General features: G+C 43.7%; 1 protein-coding gene and 1 pseudogene across 10 annotated transcripts in view; one reads left to right on the top strand and one right to left on the bottom strand.

Moving 5' to 3' along the window:
• The window catches only part of TP53BP1 (tumor protein p53 binding protein 1), a 124,199-nt gene that overhangs the window by 14,146 nt on the left and 91,248 nt on the right, over window positions 1-18,805 (top strand). For 9 of the 10 annotated variants that reach the window (XM_074393754.1, XM_010339553.2, XM_074393753.1 and 6 more), the window contains 4 exons: window positions 8,609-8,797; window positions 9,384-9,568; window positions 9,763-9,856; window positions 10,105-10,189. In XM_074393754.1, coding sequence (XP_074249855.1) covers window positions 8,791-8,797; window positions 9,384-9,568; window positions 9,763-9,856; window positions 10,105-10,189 — 371 coding nt within the window. In that variant the 5' untranslated portion in view covers window positions 8,609-8,790. Of the gene's footprint in view, window positions 1-1,152; window positions 1,174-8,608; window positions 8,798-9,383; window positions 9,569-9,762; window positions 9,857-10,104; window positions 10,190-18,805 lie in introns of those variants that run through there. The other variant, XM_074393749.1, reaches the window with a different exon arrangement.
• LOC101028184 (10 kDa heat shock protein, mitochondrial pseudogene) lies at window positions 3,203-3,510 on the bottom strand (annotated as a pseudogene).

Here is an 18,805-nt window from a genome sequence, read left to right on the forward strand (position 1 = left end):
GATCTCGGCTCACCGCAACCTCCGCCTCCTGGGTTCAGGCAATTCTCCTGCCTCAGCCTCCTGAGTAGCTGGGATTACAGGCACACACCACCACGCCCAGCTAGTTTTTTGTATTTTTAGTAGAGACGGGGTTTCACCATGTTGACCAAGATGGTCTCGATCTCTCGACCTCGTGATCCACCCGCCTCGGCCTCCCAAAGTGTTGGGATTACAGGCTTGAGCCACCGCGCCCGGCCTTTTTTTTTTTTTTTTTTTTTTTTTTTTTGAGAAGGAGTTTCGCTCTTGTTATCCAGGCCGGAGTGCAATGGCGCGATCTTGGCTCACTGCAACCTCCGCCTCCTGGGTTCAGGCAATTCTCCTGCCTCAGCCTCCCAAGTAGCTGGGATTACAGGCACACGCCACCATGCCCAGCTAATTTTTTGTATTTTTAGTAGAGATGGGGTTTCACCATGTTGACCAGGATGGTCTCGATCTCTTGACCTCATGATCCACCCGCCTCGGCCTCCCAAAGTGCTGGGATTACATGCTTGAGCCACCGCGCCCGGCCCATTATAACCATTTTTAAGTGTATGGTTCAGTGGCATTAAGTACATTTACATTGTTGTGCAACCATCACCACCATCCATCTCCAGAACCTTTTCATCTTCCCAAACTGAAGCTCTGTAAATCATTAAACAATAAGTTCCCTTTCCTCCCCCCTCCTAGCTCCTGGCAGCCACCATTCTACTTTCTCTCTTTCTGAATTTGTCTGCTCAAGGTACCTCATATAAGTGGAATCACACAAAATTTGTTCTTTCTGTTTGGCTTATTTCCCTTAGCATAGTATTTTCAAGGTTCATTTGTGTTGAGCATGTTGGTATCACTCTCGATTTTTATTCTGTAGTTCTGGCTTCCAGGAAGTTAGGAATTGGGAAAAAAAAAAAAAAGCTGAGATGATGGAGGAGAGCCAGGATATATCGAGTCACAAAATGAGAATTCTGAGGAGCGAATGGCAACAGCATCAGACACGATAGACGTCAAAGATAATGAGGTAATTTGTTGTTATTTTTTGAGACAGTCTTGCTGTGTAGCCCAGCCTGGAGTGCGGTGGTGTGATCTCAGCTCACTGTGACTTCCACCTCCTGGGTTCAAGTGATTCTTCTACCTCAGCCTCCTGAGTAGCTGGGAATACAGGTATGCGCCACCATGCCCGGCTGATTTTTGTATTTTCAGTAGAGACGGGGTTTCATCATGCTGGCCAGGCTGGTCTTGAATTCCTGGGCTCAAGCAGTCCACTTGCCTTAGCCTCCCAAAGTACTGAGATTACTTGAGTTACTGCGCCTCGCTGATAATGAGGTAATTTGACAAGAAAATTTTAGAATCAGTCATAAATATGTATAAAGTAACTACTTTGTGTCTGGCATTGTGCTAGGAATTAGATTTATGGAGGTTGAATCCAGATTGCCATTGTAGAGAAGTAGAGTGGAGGGGAGATGCTACTTGAATGTGAAGATTGATTACTTCTTTTTTTTTTTTTTTTGAGACGGAGTTTCGCTCTTGTTACCCAGGCTGGAGTGCAATGGCGCGATCTCGGCTCACCGCAACCTCCGCCTCCTGGGGTCAGGCAATTCTCCTGCCTCAGCCTCCTGAGTAGCTGGGATTACAGGCATGTGCCACCACGCCCAGCTAATGTTTTGTATTTTTAGTAGAGGCGAGGTTTCACCATGTTGACCAGGATGGTCTCGATCTCTTGACCTCGTGATCCACCCGTCTCCGCCTCTCAAAGTGCTGGGATTACAGGCTTGAGCCACCTCGCCCGGCGTGATTACTTCTATATAAAGAGAGGAGAAGCCAGAAAAGGGGGGATGGCAGCCTCCATCATTATTCAAATAGGAAGGCTAGGCATAGTGCCTCATGCCTATAATCTCAGCACTTTGGCAGGTGAAGGTGGGAGGATTGCTTGAGCCCATTTGAGACCAGCCTGGGCAACATGGCAAAACCTCATCTCTACAAGAAAATAAAAAAATTAGCTGGGCATGGTGGTGTGTGGTTGTAGTCCTAGCTCCTGGGGATGCTAAGGTGGGAGGATCACTTGAGCCCGGGAGGTTGAGGCCGCAGTGAGCTGTGATCGTGCCACTGCACCCCAGCCTGGGCAACAGAGTAAGACCTTGTCTCAAGAAAAATCCAACCAACGAACCAACCAATATATTCAAATGGGGCTAGGCCAGACGCTGTGGCTCACACCTGTAATCTCAGCACTTTGGGAAACTGAGGGAGGCGGATCACTTGAGTCCAGGAGTTCAAGACTAGCCTAGGCAACCTAGTGAGACCCTGTCTCACATGCCTGTAGTGTTAGCTACTCAAGAGGCTGAGGTGGGAGGATCACTTAAGCCTGTGAAGTCAAGTTGGCAATCAGCCATGCTCCTGCTACTGTACTCCAGCCTGGGTGACAGAGTGAGTCCCTGCCTCAAGGAAAAAAAAAATTCAAATGGTCAAGAATTCTGTGTTCCCCTCCTCCATATGACAACTTTCTGTTTCTCTTTTTTTTTTTTTTTTCTGTTTCCAGGTATGTGGCTCATAGTAGTCGAGCTTTTATTATTTTTATTTTTATTTATTTTTTTAGACAGAGTTTTACTCTTGTTGCCCAGGCTAGAGTGCAGTGGTGCAATCTTGGCTCACTGGCACCTCCACCTCCCGGGTTCAAGTGATTCTCCTGCCTCAGCCTCCCAAGTAGGTGGGATTACAGGTGCCTGGCTAATTTTTTGTACTTTTTTCCCCCCAGTTATCATTAGTTTATTATAAAAGAGAGATATGGAAATTGTTTACATGATGAAAGATTTCAGAACTTCAGTGGAATGGGCAGCTTCACATTGATGCCATTTCTTTTTTTTTTTTTTTTTTTTTTTTTTTGAGACGGAGTTTCGCTCTTGTTACCCAGGCTGGAGTGCAATGGCGCGATCTCGGCTCACCGCAACCTCCGCCTCCTGGGTTCAGGCAATTCTCCTGCCTCAGCCTCCTAAGTAGCTGGGATTACAGGCACGCGCCACCATGCCCAGCTAATTTTTTGTATTTTTAGTAGAGACGGGGTTTCACCATGTTGACCAGGTTGGTCTCGATCTCTCGACCTCGTGATCCACCCGCCTCGGCCTCCCAAAGTGCTGGGATTACAGGCTTGAGCCACCGCGCCCGGCTCACATTGATGCCATTTCAATAGTGACTTATTTTAGTCTACGTACTTCCCAAGAATGCCACCATCTCTAAATAGGAAATAATCCTTGTCATCTAGAACTACTTTGGTGCCTCATATTCTGGGAGAAGAACTTTGTCTCCAACTTTCATGCTAACTGGCTAAATCTCTCCACCCTTTCCTTTAGAACCGGATCCAACAGCGACTACTGTTGCTTGCAATAGTTTTCCTTGAGATTTTTCTGGAAGCATAATGCCTCCTTTGGTTACAGTTTCAGCAGCACTCCTTTCAACCAATACTCGGTCACAGGGTGGGAGAAACTTTATAAACGCCTGTCCTGCCATGACTCCGTCAGCCTCAGACTCCTACTCTGGCGCACAGAGGCAAGGAGAGACCTCGCGACACGCGAAAAGGCCGCCCACCGCGCAGGCGCGCTCGCCCTGGCCCCCATTTTTTGTACTTTTAGTAGAGACAGGGTTTGACCAGGTTAGCCAGGCTGGTCTTGAATTCCTGACCTCAGTGATCCACCCGCCTTGGCCTCACAAAGTGTTGGGATTACAGGGGTGAGCCACCACTCCTGGCCAGTTGAGCTTTTTGGACTGCATATTTGAAAAGGTAGAAGGAGGAAAATTGCAGCTAATACTACAGTCAAAAGTGTCCTTGGTATTGTGTGTCTGAGAGAGATTCAGGTTAATAAGAGGGCCCGCAGCTGATTGGCTGGCCAGAAAATGAAGACGTCTAGAAGGGGGAGCAGTGTGCTGAGTTGGCACAGTGCTGCTAATTGTGCCTCAGGAGCCTCATCTGTACTTGGGTATGACAGAGTTGAGGGCTCTAGAAAGGTTCAGAAAGTGGGTTAAAATGAACAGGAGTTGAAAATAAAATGTGACAAAGATATACAATGAAATATTATTCAGGCTTAAAAATGAAGGAAATTTTGACATGTGCTACAACATGGATGAACCCTGAAGATATGCTAAGTGAAATAAGCCAGACACAAAACAACAAATATTGTATAATTGCACTTATATAGGGTACAGAGAGTAGGCAAACTGGTAAAGACAGAAGGCAGAATAGTGGTTGCCAGGGCGAAGGGAGGAATGCGGATTTATTGTTTAATGAGTTACAGAGCTTTAGTTTGGGAAGATGATAATTTTCTGGAGCTGGATGGTGGTGGGGTTGTACAATAATGTGAATGTACTTAGTGCTGCTAAACTGTACACTTAAAATGGTTAAAATGGTAAATTTTATGTTATATATATATATTTTACCACAATAAAAAATGCACAGGAACAACATGGCAAAATTTAACTAGGTGAAGGGTTTATGAGAGATTATTATTATTTGAGACAGGGTCATGCTCTGTCATCGAGTTTGGAGTGCAGTGGTGAGACCATGGCTCACTGTAGCCTCTACCTCCTGGCTCAAGCAATCCTCCTACTTCAGCCTCCCAAATTGCTGGGATTATAGGCATAAGCCACCACACCTGGCCTATATTGTTTTTCATTATACTCTTCTTGCAACTTTTCTTTTGCTTTGAACTTTTTCAAAATAAAAAGTTTACTTACATAAATTGACAGAATGAAGTTCTGGAAAGGTAAGATATACAACAGTTGGAATTGCTTCTACTGCAAAGGTTGCAAGTATCTATCTACACGTGTATCATCCTACAGTTAGGAGTTTAATATAGTATCACAAGCAATTGTTGACTGCCTTAAACAATTTGGCTTTCACATTTTAATTATATCATCACCTCTTTGTGGACTTCTTTATAGGCTGTGGAGTTGACAACTCTGAGTAGAAACCCAGGTTCTCCTCTGTTTTCATCACATTATTTTAATTATTATAAATTCACAGAATATTAGGGACACCCATATTCAGAATTCAAATAAAAATACATTCTAAAACAAAAATGATTTGTCTCAACTGTTTTACAGTTTGTCACTGCTTCTCTTCAATCATGGTTATATAAAAGCTCTGCAGTTATGCAGACTAGTTCAAATTTCTACTGCTTTTTATTAGCTCTGAGATGTTGTACAAATTATTTCATCTCTCCAAACCTTAGTTTGCTCATGTATAACCCTTATAGAGTTATGAGGCTTTCAGGTGAGATAATGAATATAATACAGCCCAGTACCTGCCACATAGCAAAAATATAATATATGTTGTTAATTAGTTTTATTCAATAAATATACCTGAACATGATTGTATAGATCCAAGTGCAATAGGTCCAAGTGCAACAGGCAGGTTAGGGATCAGAATCAATTATAGGTTACCTGTAAGTCAGCATATAATACTTTATTTAATATTATAGCTTAAAAGGAATATATAATTGGCTGGACGCAGTGGCTCACCCCTGTAATCCAGCACTTTGGGAGGCTGAAGTGGGTGGATCACTTGAGGTCAGGCATTCGAGACCAGCCTTGCCAACATGGTGAAAACCCATCTCTACTAAAAATACCAAAAAAATTTAGCTGTACATGGTGGTGTGCACCTGTAATCCCAGCTGTATGGGTGGCTGATGCAGGAGTCTCGCTTGGGCCAGCAAGCAGAGGTTGCAGTGAGTTGAGATCGAGCAACTGCCCTCCAGCCTGGGTGACAGAGTGAGACTCCATTTCCACACACACACACACACACACAAGAAATATATAATTGCTTTCCTGTCATTAAATATGGTTGGCACTTGTCAAGTCTCCTCAGTAGAGTACCCTGCCACTGAGCTCCAAAACTATGAGTTTCCATAAAGCAACTTTAAAGGTTTATGAATAATACCTGTGAGGGAAGAATGAGCTGGCTAGGGTTCCTTTGCTTAGAGAAGTCTTTGAGGAGACTTCAGAAAAAGACTCAGAAACTGAAATTAAGTCATATAGCATTTAGATTTGTTGTTTGTTTGAAATTTATTATAGAATTATAGGACCTAATGAGATGATCCCAACTTAATGACATCCATCCAGATTTTAAAGATACCAGTTAAAGATAATATGAGAGGAAATGGCTTTAAATTCTAGAATAAAGGATTTAGGCTAGAAGACTAGAAGATTAGGCTTAGAAGAAAAATTTATGACAATGAGCTTTGTTAAACTTTAAATCGAGTTAACAGATCTGATGAGTCTTCTTCTCTGGAAGGGCTTTAGAGGTAACTTAGATTTGTCTAAGGTGGTTTAGATAAAGATGCACTTGGAGACAGAAGATGTGCTGCTTGTCCTTTGCCTACTAGGGGTCAGTAAAGGCCTTTGGCTCACCTAGCTGCAATCAGTTACAGCCTCCATGGCTAACCATTCTGCCTGTAGTTTCTGTTTTTCAGGATTATTTAATGATTAATTTAATTGCAACACTGCCTAACAAGGAATTAACAGTTTTTCTTAACAGTTTTGTTTTTTTTTAAGACTCTTATTTTGTTTAGTAATGCAAATGGATCAGGCTCATTTATTCATCTGTTTACTTTTACTCGGGTTGAGGTTTTTAGGTTTTTTGTTTGTTTGTTTGTTTCAGACAGGGTCTAACTCTCTTGCCCAGGCTGGAGTGCATTGGTGCAGTCTTGGCTCATTGCAATCTCTGCTTCCTAGTTGAGGAGATCCTTCCACCTCAGCCTCCTGAGCTGAGACTACAGGAACATGCTACCACATACAACTAATTTTTTTTTCATATTTTTTGTAGCAATGGGGTTTTGCCTTGTTGCCCAGGCTGGTCTTGAATTTCTGGGCTCGAGCAATCCACCTGCCTTGGCCTCCCAAAGTGCTGGGATTACAGGTGTAAGACCCTGAGCCCAACCATTTTATGAGTTTTGACAAACACACTTGTCAAGTAATCAAACACATCTGTTTATTTGTGTTTCACCTGGGGAGGAAGCAGAGGCAGGCTGGAGAAGAAAAACAAAAGGTGACTTTTGGGGGACTTTTATGGGACTCAAGGTCATAATTTGCTCATAACAGGACCTGGTTGGTTGTGCCCTCTCAAATAGAGCAGATGAACTCACTTTGTCCACCTAGTGTAGTTAGTATTGATCTTACCTGGTCCTTTAAGTATTAAGTTTGTTTAGTCACTGGTTTTCTGTAACTTTAGGAATAGAGTATGAAAAGAGTCAATTATAAATGATTTTAAGGTTAAGAAGTGAGATGTGTCTCTGTGTGGTCCATTTCATTTTAGCTCCACTAATAAAATATTCTGGGGATCATAATTATGTTCTAGTTATGGCAGTAATAGACTATAGATTTTTCAGGACAGTTTCAAGGAGTCAGTTCTTTTGTTCCCATAAGTAACATGTATTCAGACAACATGCCTTGATTTTGGTTTGGAAAATATGATCACTGTAATTTATAGCAGCAATGAGAAGATTGGTAGGAAGCTCCACTTCCTATATAAGCTTTGCCTATATCAAGTGCTGAATTGGGCATTTACAGAAAAGGAGAATCATGGTTGGGCTGTGCCGAAATAAATCAACCTGGGTAGAAAGAGAAAACTGCCTTCTATTGAATGCCTACTATGTACATGCTTGGCATTGTGCTAGGTGCTTTCCCTATTGACAGCTGCTCTGGCTAGAATTCTATCCTGGATCCAACTGCCACTTAAATAATAAACGCCCACCCCTCAACAACAAAAAAAAACCTAAACACATATGCCTCAGGAGGCTTGGTTCATTAAGACTTGGCACAGCTGCCACACCCTCTTTAAGACCCTGGCACCATAATTAGGATAATATAATCTCTGGGCTTGGAGGTATCTTTGAGGTCATTTAGTTAGAAAGGGTGGCAGCTGTTCTCTTTGCTACGGAGTTTGAGAATGACAGCTCATTTCTTTTAATGGGAGGTGCAAAATATGTCTGGGGCTGTAGTCTCTGTAGGCAATCCCATAAAAGATAAAGCTAGGATAAACAAATGTGACGCTTGAAATACGTTCTAGGCTGGAAAGGGCAATGGGAAGAAATATGGCTTACTGGAGCTCGGATACAATGTAAAAACGAACAAAACCCAAAAACACCCTGGTAGACATACAATGTCAGGCCCTTGAATTCAGAATAGAGGCCCACAAAAGGGATCCTGATTGACACAGGTTAACCCTGTGTCAAAGAAGAAAGAGTCTCTCCGTTTTACCAGCTCTGAAGTACTAGCCATCCTCAAGTCGCTTCTTCTTTGCCCTGTTAAGAGAAAGCTGCGAAACTCTCTCCTTTTCCAGGAAAGAGAATGAGGGAAGGGAATTAAGGGGCATGAACGAGAAAAAGCAGGTAGAGGTTCTGAAATGTGTGAGCAGTGGTAAATGCAATCGTCCTGGAAGCAAGGGAAGGTATTTCTCGCCCTTTCAAGGTCCCTTCGGTTCAAGGATACCGTCATTCTACGGCTCTGCTAAGGGGAGGGCCTGCAACGTCCATGCTGCCATGGAAACGCGCCGCCGTGTTCCTTTTTCTTACGTGGGGCGGGGCACTCTGCCTCAGCTGCCTATCATCCGTAGGATTTCTTGAGTGGCGGGCAGTAGCAGCGAATGGACGATCCAATATTGTGTGACGAGCCGGGAAAGGGGGAGTTCGCGGCCGGTGGCGGCGGTGGCGACAGCGGAGACCTGGGGATCGATCTGGAGGGACTTGGGGAGCGTGCAGAAACCTCTTGCTCGAGTGCGAGGGACCTCCCGCCGGGATGCCTGGTACTGTTTGGAGAGAAATGGGAGTGCAGTGTGCTCTGAAGGCCTGTATTTCGGGTCTGAAGGGATGGCTGACCGGAGGGGGCGGGGTGGCAAGCATGGCGGCGGTGACGGGGAAGGGGTTGGAGGGCCCTGAGGAGGGGGTGGGGAAACGGTAGCTAGGAAGGCTTGGTGGTCGTGAGGAAAGCTGAAAGGCTGTGTGGCTTCTGGCGAACAGATACTACAAAGCAGTCTTTTGGGCGGCGGTAGAGGCGCCAGAAGGACGTTGGGAGAGTTGTGGGGTGGGGGTGGGGGTGGAAAAAGGGGCGGGGAGAAAAAGAGGTTAGGAAGGAGGGGAAAGGGTGTCTACGAGAAGGTGATGAAAAAGAGGGAGGGATAGGCAGGCTTATTGTAAATAACGAGGAATGGATGACTTGGTAGGCATGATAGGAAAGTGCTTGCAGCAATTACAAATAAAATATTCTAATTGGAGGAGTCCTGAACTGGCCCCCTTTCCCAGCTCTTGTACTTCCGCCCATTATTTAGGCTTAGACTGCGTGAGCAAGGCTAGTCCGTTACACGGAACTGATCTTTTGTTATTCCATTCCAGGGGAGCAGATGGACCCTACTGGAAGTCAGTTGGATTCAGATTTCTCTCAGCAAGATACTCCTTGCCTGATAATTGAAGATTCTCAGCCTGAAAGCCAGGTTCTAGAAGATGATTCTGGTTCTCACTTCAGTATGCTGTCTCGACACCTTCCTAATCTTCAGACGCACAAAGAAAATCCTGTGTTGGTGAGTGATGTCTTGTTTGAAAATGATTGAGTAGATTTTTTTTTTCTTTAAACCTAGAACAACCAGCAAACATAATTATTTAGAAGATCACTATCTTCTCAATAAAGTTGATTGGAAAAATTGTTCGCAAATAGTATGTTTCATTTTGAACTAGTTCATATATATTGGGGATATTTTGTATGTGTATTTCCTAGGATGTTGTGTCCAATCCTGAACAGACAGCTGAAGAAGAACGAGGAGACAGTAATAGGGAGTTCAATGAACATTTGAAAGAAAACAAGGTTGCAGGTGAGATGTTTAAAGCTCTTGGTCCCCTTTGCATTTTTTGGGTGCTCTTGTTGGAGCTGGGTGGATTTAAACTTTATTTGATTATGTCCAGTGTATATAAGGAAGCCTACTGTGGTATCTGCATAGTAGGCACTCAAAATTTGATGTGCTAGTGTCACTGATTAGATTGGTATTGTCTGTATTATTGATTTTGTATTAAAGTTTGGTGGTAAATATCCTTTGTGCTAATATTCATTTGTTTTTTTCAGACCCTGTGGATTCTTCTAACTTGGACACATGTGGTTCCATCAGTCAGGTCATTGAGCAGTTACCTCAGCCAAACAGGACAAGCAGGTATACAATGTTTGAAGGAGTTTAAGTGTATTATCGGATTGGTTCTTTTATCTGTACCTGTTGCCTGATTCAAAGGATAAAAGGATTAATCTTTTTCTTGTGGATTAGGAAATGGGACTGGAGGATTGTATTAGTATTATGTTAGTACTGATAGTTGGAATCTCTTTTGTAAAGGTAATAACAATTTTTATGCCTTATTCAAATCATTATCTGTCTTGTGCATGTGAAACGAATAAGCATTCCTGTTAGTAGAAAAAAAGTCATTCAAAAGTATTTAGGGGCCAGGTGGGTTGACTTGTGCCTGTAATCCTAGCGTTTTGAGAGGCTGAGGCAGGTGGATCACTTGAGGTCTGGAGTTTGAGACCAGCCTGGCCAACATGGTAAAACCGCATCTCTACTAAAAATACAAAAATTAGCCGGTCATGGTGGCATGCACCTGTAATCCCAGCTATTCAGGAGACTGAGGCAGGAGAATCACTTGCACCCAGGAGGCAGAGATTGCAGTGAGCTAAGATTGTGCCATTGCACTCCAGCCTGAGTGACAGAGCGAGACTCCATCTCAGGAAAAAAAAAAAAAAAGCATTTAGGAGTATTATCAGAACTATTAGGCATGTTTTCCGTCTACCAATTGAAGTAACCCATCAGTTTTAAAACCAGAGTGTTTAATTCATACCCTAAACAACATTCATCTTTTACTGTGTCTTATGCATATCTTTATAGTATCCATGTCTTGAGTTCATCCTCTGTATTGGGTCCTGTATTGGGTGTTTGACATATAGTATAATCTTATTTAATCCTGTTCTTAAAGCAGCTGTTCAATGAAGACATTATGTTATTTCCATAGTATAGAGGGGAAAATTGATGGGCAAGGAAATTAGATAACTTACTCTAGAGTACATTGCTAGTAAGTGACAGAGCTGGGCTTTGAACCTGGTCTTTGTGACTCGAATGCCTCCAATTTCTTTTTTTTTTTTTTTTTTTTTTTTTTGAGACGGAGTTTCGCTCTTGTTACCCAGGCTGGAGTGCAATGGCGCGATGTCGGCTCACTGCAACCTCCGCCTCCTGGGTTCAGGCAATTCTCCTGCCTCAGCCTCCTGAGTAGCTGGGATTACAGGCACGTGCCACCATGCCCAGCTAATTTTTTGTATTTTTAGTAGAGACGGGGTTTCACCATGTTGACCAGGATGGTCTCTATCTCTCGACCTCGTGATCCACCCGCCTTGGCCTCCCAAAGTGCTGGGATTACAGGCTTGAGCCACCGCGCCCAGCCTCCAATTTCTTTCTAACTAGTCAGTGCTTCTCAGTCTTCTGCCCCAATTCTCCTAAGGTCCAAGAAGAATGTAGAGAACTTTAGGAGTTTTTGGGTGTCATAGTAGAAAGGGGAGGTGGTTAGAGTGGAGAATGTTAGCTTGAAATGGTTAAAGACTAAATTTTTTCTTAAAAAGAAAGAGTTTTTCAGGAGGCGGAGGTTGCGGTGAGCCGAGATCATGCCATTGCACTCCAGCCTGGGTAACGAGCGAAACTCCGTCTCAAAAAAAAAAAAAAAAAGAAAGGGTTTTTGGCTGGGTGGAGTGGCTCATGCTTTTAACCCCAGTACTTTAGGAGGCTCAGGCAAGACGATCATTGAGCCCAGGAGTTTGAGATCAGCCTGGCAGCATAATGAGACCCTGTCTCTACAAAAAAAAAAAAAAAAAAAAAAAATGAACTGGGCGCAGTGGCTCACACCTGTAATCCCAGCACTTTGGGAGGCTGAGGTGGGCAGATCACCTGAGGTCAGGAATTCGATACCAGTCTGGCCAACATGGCGGAACTCTGTCTCTACTAAAAATATAAAAATTAGCTGGGTGTGGTGGCAGGTGCCTGTAATACCAGTCACTCAGGAGGCTGAGGCAGGATAATCACTTGAACCTGGGAAGCGGAGGTTGCAGTGAGCCAAGATGGCTCCACCGTACTCTAGCCTGGGCAACAGAGCAAGACACTGTTTAAAAAAAAAAAAGAAAAGAAAATTAGCAGGGCATGGTGGTATGTGCCTGTAGCCCTGCTATTCAGGAGGCTGACGTAGAAGGATCACTTGAGCCTGGAAGATTGAGGCTGCACTGAGCCATGATTGTGCCACTGCACTCCAGTCTAGGTAACAGAGTGAGACCTGTCTCAAAAAGAAAAGCTTTTTTGGAGGTGTGTTTTATTTTATAATCTGTGTTCGTTTGTACATAATTTCGTTTTCTCACAAATCATCAAGTAAAATAAAAGCTTTAGAACAACCTGCAAACTGATGGGCTCATTGGGCTCTGCAGAAGGGGTTTTTTTGGCCTTCATAGGTGGTAAAATGTTAATATGTTTGAATTAATTGACAGAATTTAAAAATGGGGAAATATCTCATAAATCTTAGATTTCCAGCTTCTGGCGTTTCTCGTCTCTACTGGCAACACTTGGGTGGGGTTATGAGTAGCCATCAACCTCTGCTTAATTAACCTCAGCTAATTTTTTGAACATTAGTGCTATAATTTGCTATAGTCAGTACAATTCACTATTGTACTTAGATACAGAGACCAGGTGTTCTTTTGTCATTTATCATAGTTCTTGTGCTTTTGTTCTTATGCCCAGCTGCTTCACTCATCTGTGTTATCTTGCTTTGATTTCTGTGGGCATTTAAGTTTATAGTACCTCTTTAGGAACGCGTGCCAGGCTTATCTGTGTATTTGTGGCTCAGCATCCTGGTTTTAGCCAGTGGGGACAGGAAGTATGGACATCCCTCATTGTGAATAAAGCAATGGTGTTTGAGAAGTTTCATGCTACTTCTTTTCATGTTTTGCAGGCATTGTGGCATGTGCTTTAAAGGGGCTTTTGCCATTGTGGAGTTTATAATAGGAGAGTCGGATGTTAAATGAGTCATTACATCAGTAGCTATTCAATTACAATTGTTATCGTTGCAAAGAGGAAAAAAAAATACATTTAAACCTAATATGAGTGATAAGGGAATACCTGTTTGTGGAATATAGTCTAAACAATAAATATGAATTTGCTAGGCATAGTTGAAGGGTAGGGGAGTAATGTGCAGTGTGCAAGGAAGAGTTTTCCAGACAGAATGAACTGTGTGTGAAAAGGCCATTAAGCTGGAAAGAACTGAGTTGATTCCAAAAGAATTAAATCTCTTCAAGGCACTTTGGTTTTTTTTTTTTTTGAGACGGAGTTTCGCTTGTTACCCAGGCTGGAGTGCAATGGTGCGATCTCGGCTCACCGCAACCTCCGCCTCCTGGGTTCAGGCAATTCTCCTGCCTCAGCCTCCTGAGTAGCTGGGATTACAGGCACACGCCACCATGCCCAGCTAATTTTTTTGGATTTTTTAGTAGAGACAGGGTTTCACCACGTTGACCAGGATGGTCTCGATCTCTTGACCTCGTGATCCACCCGCCTCGGCCTCCCAAAGTGCTGGGATTACAGGCTTGAGCCACCGCGCCCGGCCAAGGCACTTTGTTTTTTTTGAGACAGAGTCCCACTGTTGTTGCCCAGGCTGGAGTGCAATGGTGTAATCTTGGCTCACTACAACCTCTGCCTCCCGAGTTCAAGTGATTCTCTTGCCTTAGCCTCCTGAATAGCTGGGATTACAGGTGCCCACCACCACTCCTGGCTAATATTTTTTTTTTTTTTTTTGAGACAGAGTCTTGCTCTATCACCTAGGTTGGAGTGCAGTGGCGAGATCTCGGCTCACTGCAACCTCTGCCTCCCAGGTTCAAGCAATTCTCCTGCCTCAGCCTCCTGAGCAGCTGGGATTACAGGCACACAACACCATGCCCAGCTATTTTTTTGTATTTTTAGTAGAGATGGGATTTCACCATACTGGTCAGGCTGATCTTGAGCTCCTGACCTGGTGATCCACCTGCCTTGGCCTCCCAAAGTGCTAGATTACAGGTGTGAGCCACTTCACTTGGCCAGATCCATTGAATTTATTCACATTTCCTGTTTTACTTCTTTTTGTGTGTGCCTGTGAATATGTGTGTATTAAGTTTTATACAGTTTTATCACCTGTGTAGGTTTGTGTGTGCACCACTACAGTCAGGATACAGTTCTAACACCGAAAGGATGCCTTGCTCTTTTTTTTTTGAGATGGAGTCTTGCTCTTGATGTTCAGGCTGGAGTGCAATGGCTCAGTCTCGGCTCACCACAGCCTCTGCCTCTTGAGTTCGAGCAGTTCTCCTGTCTCAGCCTCCTGAGTAGCTGAGAGAACAGGCATGCGCCATCACGTCCGGCCAGTTTTTGTATTTTTAGTGGAGACGAGGATTCTCTGTGTTGGTCAGTTTGGTCTTGAACTCTTGACCTCAGGTGATCTGCCTGCCTTGGCCTCCCGAAGTGCTGGGATTACAGGCGTGAGCCACTGTACCCGGCCTGCCTTGCCCTTTTATAGCCATATCGACCTCCCTCTTTTGCATCCCAACCCCTGGCAACCATTCTTCCATTCTTCATATATAAAAATATAATTTCAAAATACTATATAAAATGGGATCATATGGTATGTCATCTTTTGGGATTGACTTTCTTGGAGATAGGGCCTCACGCTCTTGCCCAGGCTGGAATGCAGTGGCAAGGTCATGCTTACTGCAACCTGCACCTCCTGGGTTCAAGCAATCCTCCCTTCTCAGCCTCCCAAGTAGCTGAGATAACAGGCACAGGCCACCACACTCAACTAATTTTTTTAACTTTTTTTAGAGATGGAGTTTTGCTGTATTGCCCAGGCTGGTCTCCAATGCCTGGGCTCAAGTGATCCCCCCGTCTTACCTTCCCAGAGTGCTGGGATTACAGGCATGAACCACCATGCTTAGCTCTGGATTGGCTTTTTCAGTCAGCGTAACTTCTGGGCTATCCATCCATGTTTTTGCATGTTATCAGTAGTTCATTTTTATTGCTGAGTAGTCTTCCATGCTGTGGATATACTACAGTTTGTTTAACCATTCATCTGTTGAAGGACCTCTGGATTTTCTCCTGGTTTTGACTACTATGAAGAAAGCTGCTATAAACATTTATGTACAGGTTTTTCTTTTTTCTTTTTTTTTTTTTTGAGATGGAGTTTCGCTCTTGTTACCCAGGCTGGAGTGCAATGGTGCGATCTCGGCTCACCGCAACCTCCGCCTCCTGGGTTCAGGCAATTCTCCTGCCTCAGCCTCCTGAGTAGCTGGGATTACAGGCACACGCCAACATGCCCAGCTAATTTTTTGTATTTTTATTAGAGACGGGGTTTCACCATGTTGACCAGGATGGTCTCGATCTCTTGACCTCGTGATCCACCCGCCTCGGCCTCCCAAAGTGCTGGGATTACAGGCTTGAGCCACCGTGCCCGGCCGGTCTCGATCTCTTGACCTCGTGGTGATCCACCCGCCTCGGCCTCCCAAAGTGCTGGGATTACAGGCGTGAGCGACCGCGCCCGGCCTGTTTTTTTTTTTGAGATGGAGTCTCGCTGTGTCACCCAGGCTGGAATGCAATCAGCTCACTGCAACCTCTGCCTCCCAGGTTTAAGCGATACTCCTGCCTCAGCCTTCCAAGTAGCTGGGACTACAGGCGTGTGCCACCATGCCTGGCTAATTTTTGTATATTTAGTAGAGATGGGATTTCACCATGTTCATCAGGCTGTTCTTGAACTCCTGACCTCAGGTGATCGGCCTGCCTCAGCCTCCCAAAGTGCTGGGATTACAGGTGTAAGTCACTGCTCTCGGCCATATGTACAGGTTTTTCTGTGAACAGGTTTTTCATTTCTCTAGGATAAATGCCGAGTTTTGCAATTGTTGGGTCTTAGTAGTTGGATGTTTGGTTTTTTAAGAAACGATCAAACTGTTTTCAGGAGCAGCTGTACTGTTTTATAGTCCTACCAGCAATGTATGAATGATCTAATTTTTGTTTCATCCTCACTGGCATTTCGTGTTTTCACTATTTTTGTGTGTGTGTGATGGAGTCTCACTCTGTCACACCCAGGCTGGAGTGCAGTGGCTCAATCTTGGCTCACTGCAACCTCTGCCTCCTGGATTCAAGCAATTCTCCTGCCTCAGCTTTCTAAGTAGCTGGGATTACAGGTCCCTGCCACCACGCCCAGCTAATTTTTTGTATTTTTAGTAGAGACGGGGTTTCACCATGGTAATCAGGCTGGTCCTGAACTCCTGATCTCAGGTGATCTGCCCACCTTGGCCTCCCAAAGTGCTGGCATTACAGGCATGAGCCACCGCACCTGATCCACACTATTTTTTATTTTAGCCATTACAAGTCTATAGTGATACCTCATTGTTGCTTCAGTTTGTATTTCCCTAATGGCTAATGATGGTGAGCATTGTTTCATGTGTTACTTGTTGCCTGTCATTTTCTTCAGGGAAATAAATGTTCATATCTTTTGTCTGTTTTCTAATTGTATTGTCTTTTTACTGTTGTGTTTTCAGAGATCTTTATATATTCTAGATACTAGTCTTTCATAGAATATGTGTTTTGCAAATATTTTCTCCCACTCTATCCTTTCTTTCTCTTCACAGGGTTTTTCATAGAGCAATTTTCAATTTTGGTGAGATTGTTAAATTTTTTTTTTTTTTTTTTTTCTTTTTGAGACGGAGTTTCGCTCTTGTTACCCAGGCTGGAGTGCAATGGCTCGATCTCAGCTCACCGCAACCTCCGCCTCCTGGGTTCAGGCAGTTCTCCTGCCTCAGCCTCCTGAGTAGCTGGGATTACAGGCACGTGCCACCATGCCCAGCTAATTTTTGTACTTTTAGTAGAGACGGGGTTTCACCATGTTGACCAGGATGGTCTCGATCTCTTGACCTCGTGATCCACCCACCTCGGCCTCCCAAAGTGCTGGGATTACATGCTTGAGCCACTGCGCCCGGCTTGAGATCTGTTAAATCTTTTTAACAGAATAATATAAATCATTTCCTTTTTTTTTTTTTTTTTTTTTTTTAAGGACAGAGTCTCACTCTGTCACCTAGGCTGGAGTTTAGTGGCGCAGTCCCAGCTCACTGCAGTCTCTGCTGTCCGAGTTCAAGCGATTCTCCTGCCTTAGCCCCACCCTGAATAGCTGGAATTACAGGTGCCTGCCACAGCGCCCAGCTAATTTTTGTAGTTTTTAGTAGAGATGGGGTTTCACCATCTTGGCCAGGCTGGTTTTGAACTCCTTACCTCGTGATCCACCTGCCTCGGCCTCCCAAAGTGCTGGGATTACAGGTGTGAGCCACTGCTCCCAGCCAAATCATTTACTTTAAAAAGGGCTTATAGACCAGGCACAGTGGCTCACACCTAGAATTTCAGCTGTTTGGGAGGCCAGCGTGGGTGGATCACTTAAGCTCTGGAGTTCAGGACCAGCCTGGGCAATATAGTGAAACCCCATCTTTACCAAAATACAAAAAAATTAGCTGGGCATGGTGGCACACATCTGTGGTTCCAGCTACTCAGGAGGCTGAGGTGGGAGGATCACTTAAGCCTGGGAAGGAGAGTTTGCGGTGAGCTGTGATCGTGCCACTGCACCCTAGCCTTGGCAGCAGAGTGAGACCCTGCCTCAAAAATAAATAAATAAAATAAAATGAAAAGGGCTTATGATGAAAAGCAGAGAGTCCTTCTTCACCCTTGATACCTTTTCACAAAGGCAACTGTCCTTAACTGTTTGTGGTTTTACTTCTGGGAGGTTATCTTCCTACCTCTGATCCTATTATGAAACTATAAATGTGTTTTATATATAAAGTAATTCTATTGTACTGTCGTTTCTTGCATTATCAGATTAAGACAATTGAGTTCTGATAATGAAAGATAGGATAACTGAGCAACACCCTCCCAATTTTTTAAAATTTGTTTTCACTCTCCCAATTTTTGATTAATAGTTATTTTAATTCTTCTACTGGCTCCTTTTATACCTCTAAATAATATATTTAAACCTTTGTGTTCTCTTTCCAGCAACTTTAGACAGTGGAGAAAAGTTTAACATCAGTATGGTTTTTTGTCTGTAATCTTAATTATTTCATCCTTTTTCTGATTCATCTAATCATTCTCCAAAATTTTTTGAGGTTTTTTTTTTTTTTTTTTTTTTTTTTTTTTTTTTTTGAGACAGAGTCTTGCTTTTTGCTTTGTTGCCTAGGCTGGAGTGCAGTGACACGATCTCTGCTCACTGCAACTTCCACCTCCTGGGTTCAAGTGATTATTGTGCCTCAGCCTCCTGAGTAGCTGGAATTACAGGTGAGCACCACAATGCCTGGCTAATTTTTGTATTTTTAGTAGACATGCAGTTTCACCATGTTGGCCAGGCTGATCTCAAACTCCTGACCTCAAGTGATCCGCCCAACTCTGCCTCCCAAAGTACTTTTTTATTTTGTATTTTCTATATGTCAGGTGTTGTTGGATTTGGGGAGTACAAAGTGATCAAAAGAAATAAAAATCCTAGACCTTAGTGTAGCTTACGTTCTTGTGTAGGGTATAGGAATATATGATAAGTAAAATATGTACTACGTTAGATATTGATAAGGGCCGAATCAATATCTAAATATAGCAGAGAAGGAGAGAGGAAGCACCAAAGGAGTTGCAAGTTTATATAGGCCGTCTAGGGAGTGCTTCATGATAGAACATTTGATTAAAAATAATCCTATCAAGTGAGACTGGGCATTT

This window comes from Saimiri boliviensis, chromosome 2 (genome assembly GCF_048565385.1).
Source record: "Saimiri boliviensis isolate mSaiBol1 chromosome 2, mSaiBol1.pri, whole genome shotgun sequence".
Lineage (NCBI taxonomy): Eukaryota > Metazoa > Chordata > Mammalia > Primates > Cebidae > Saimiri > Saimiri boliviensis.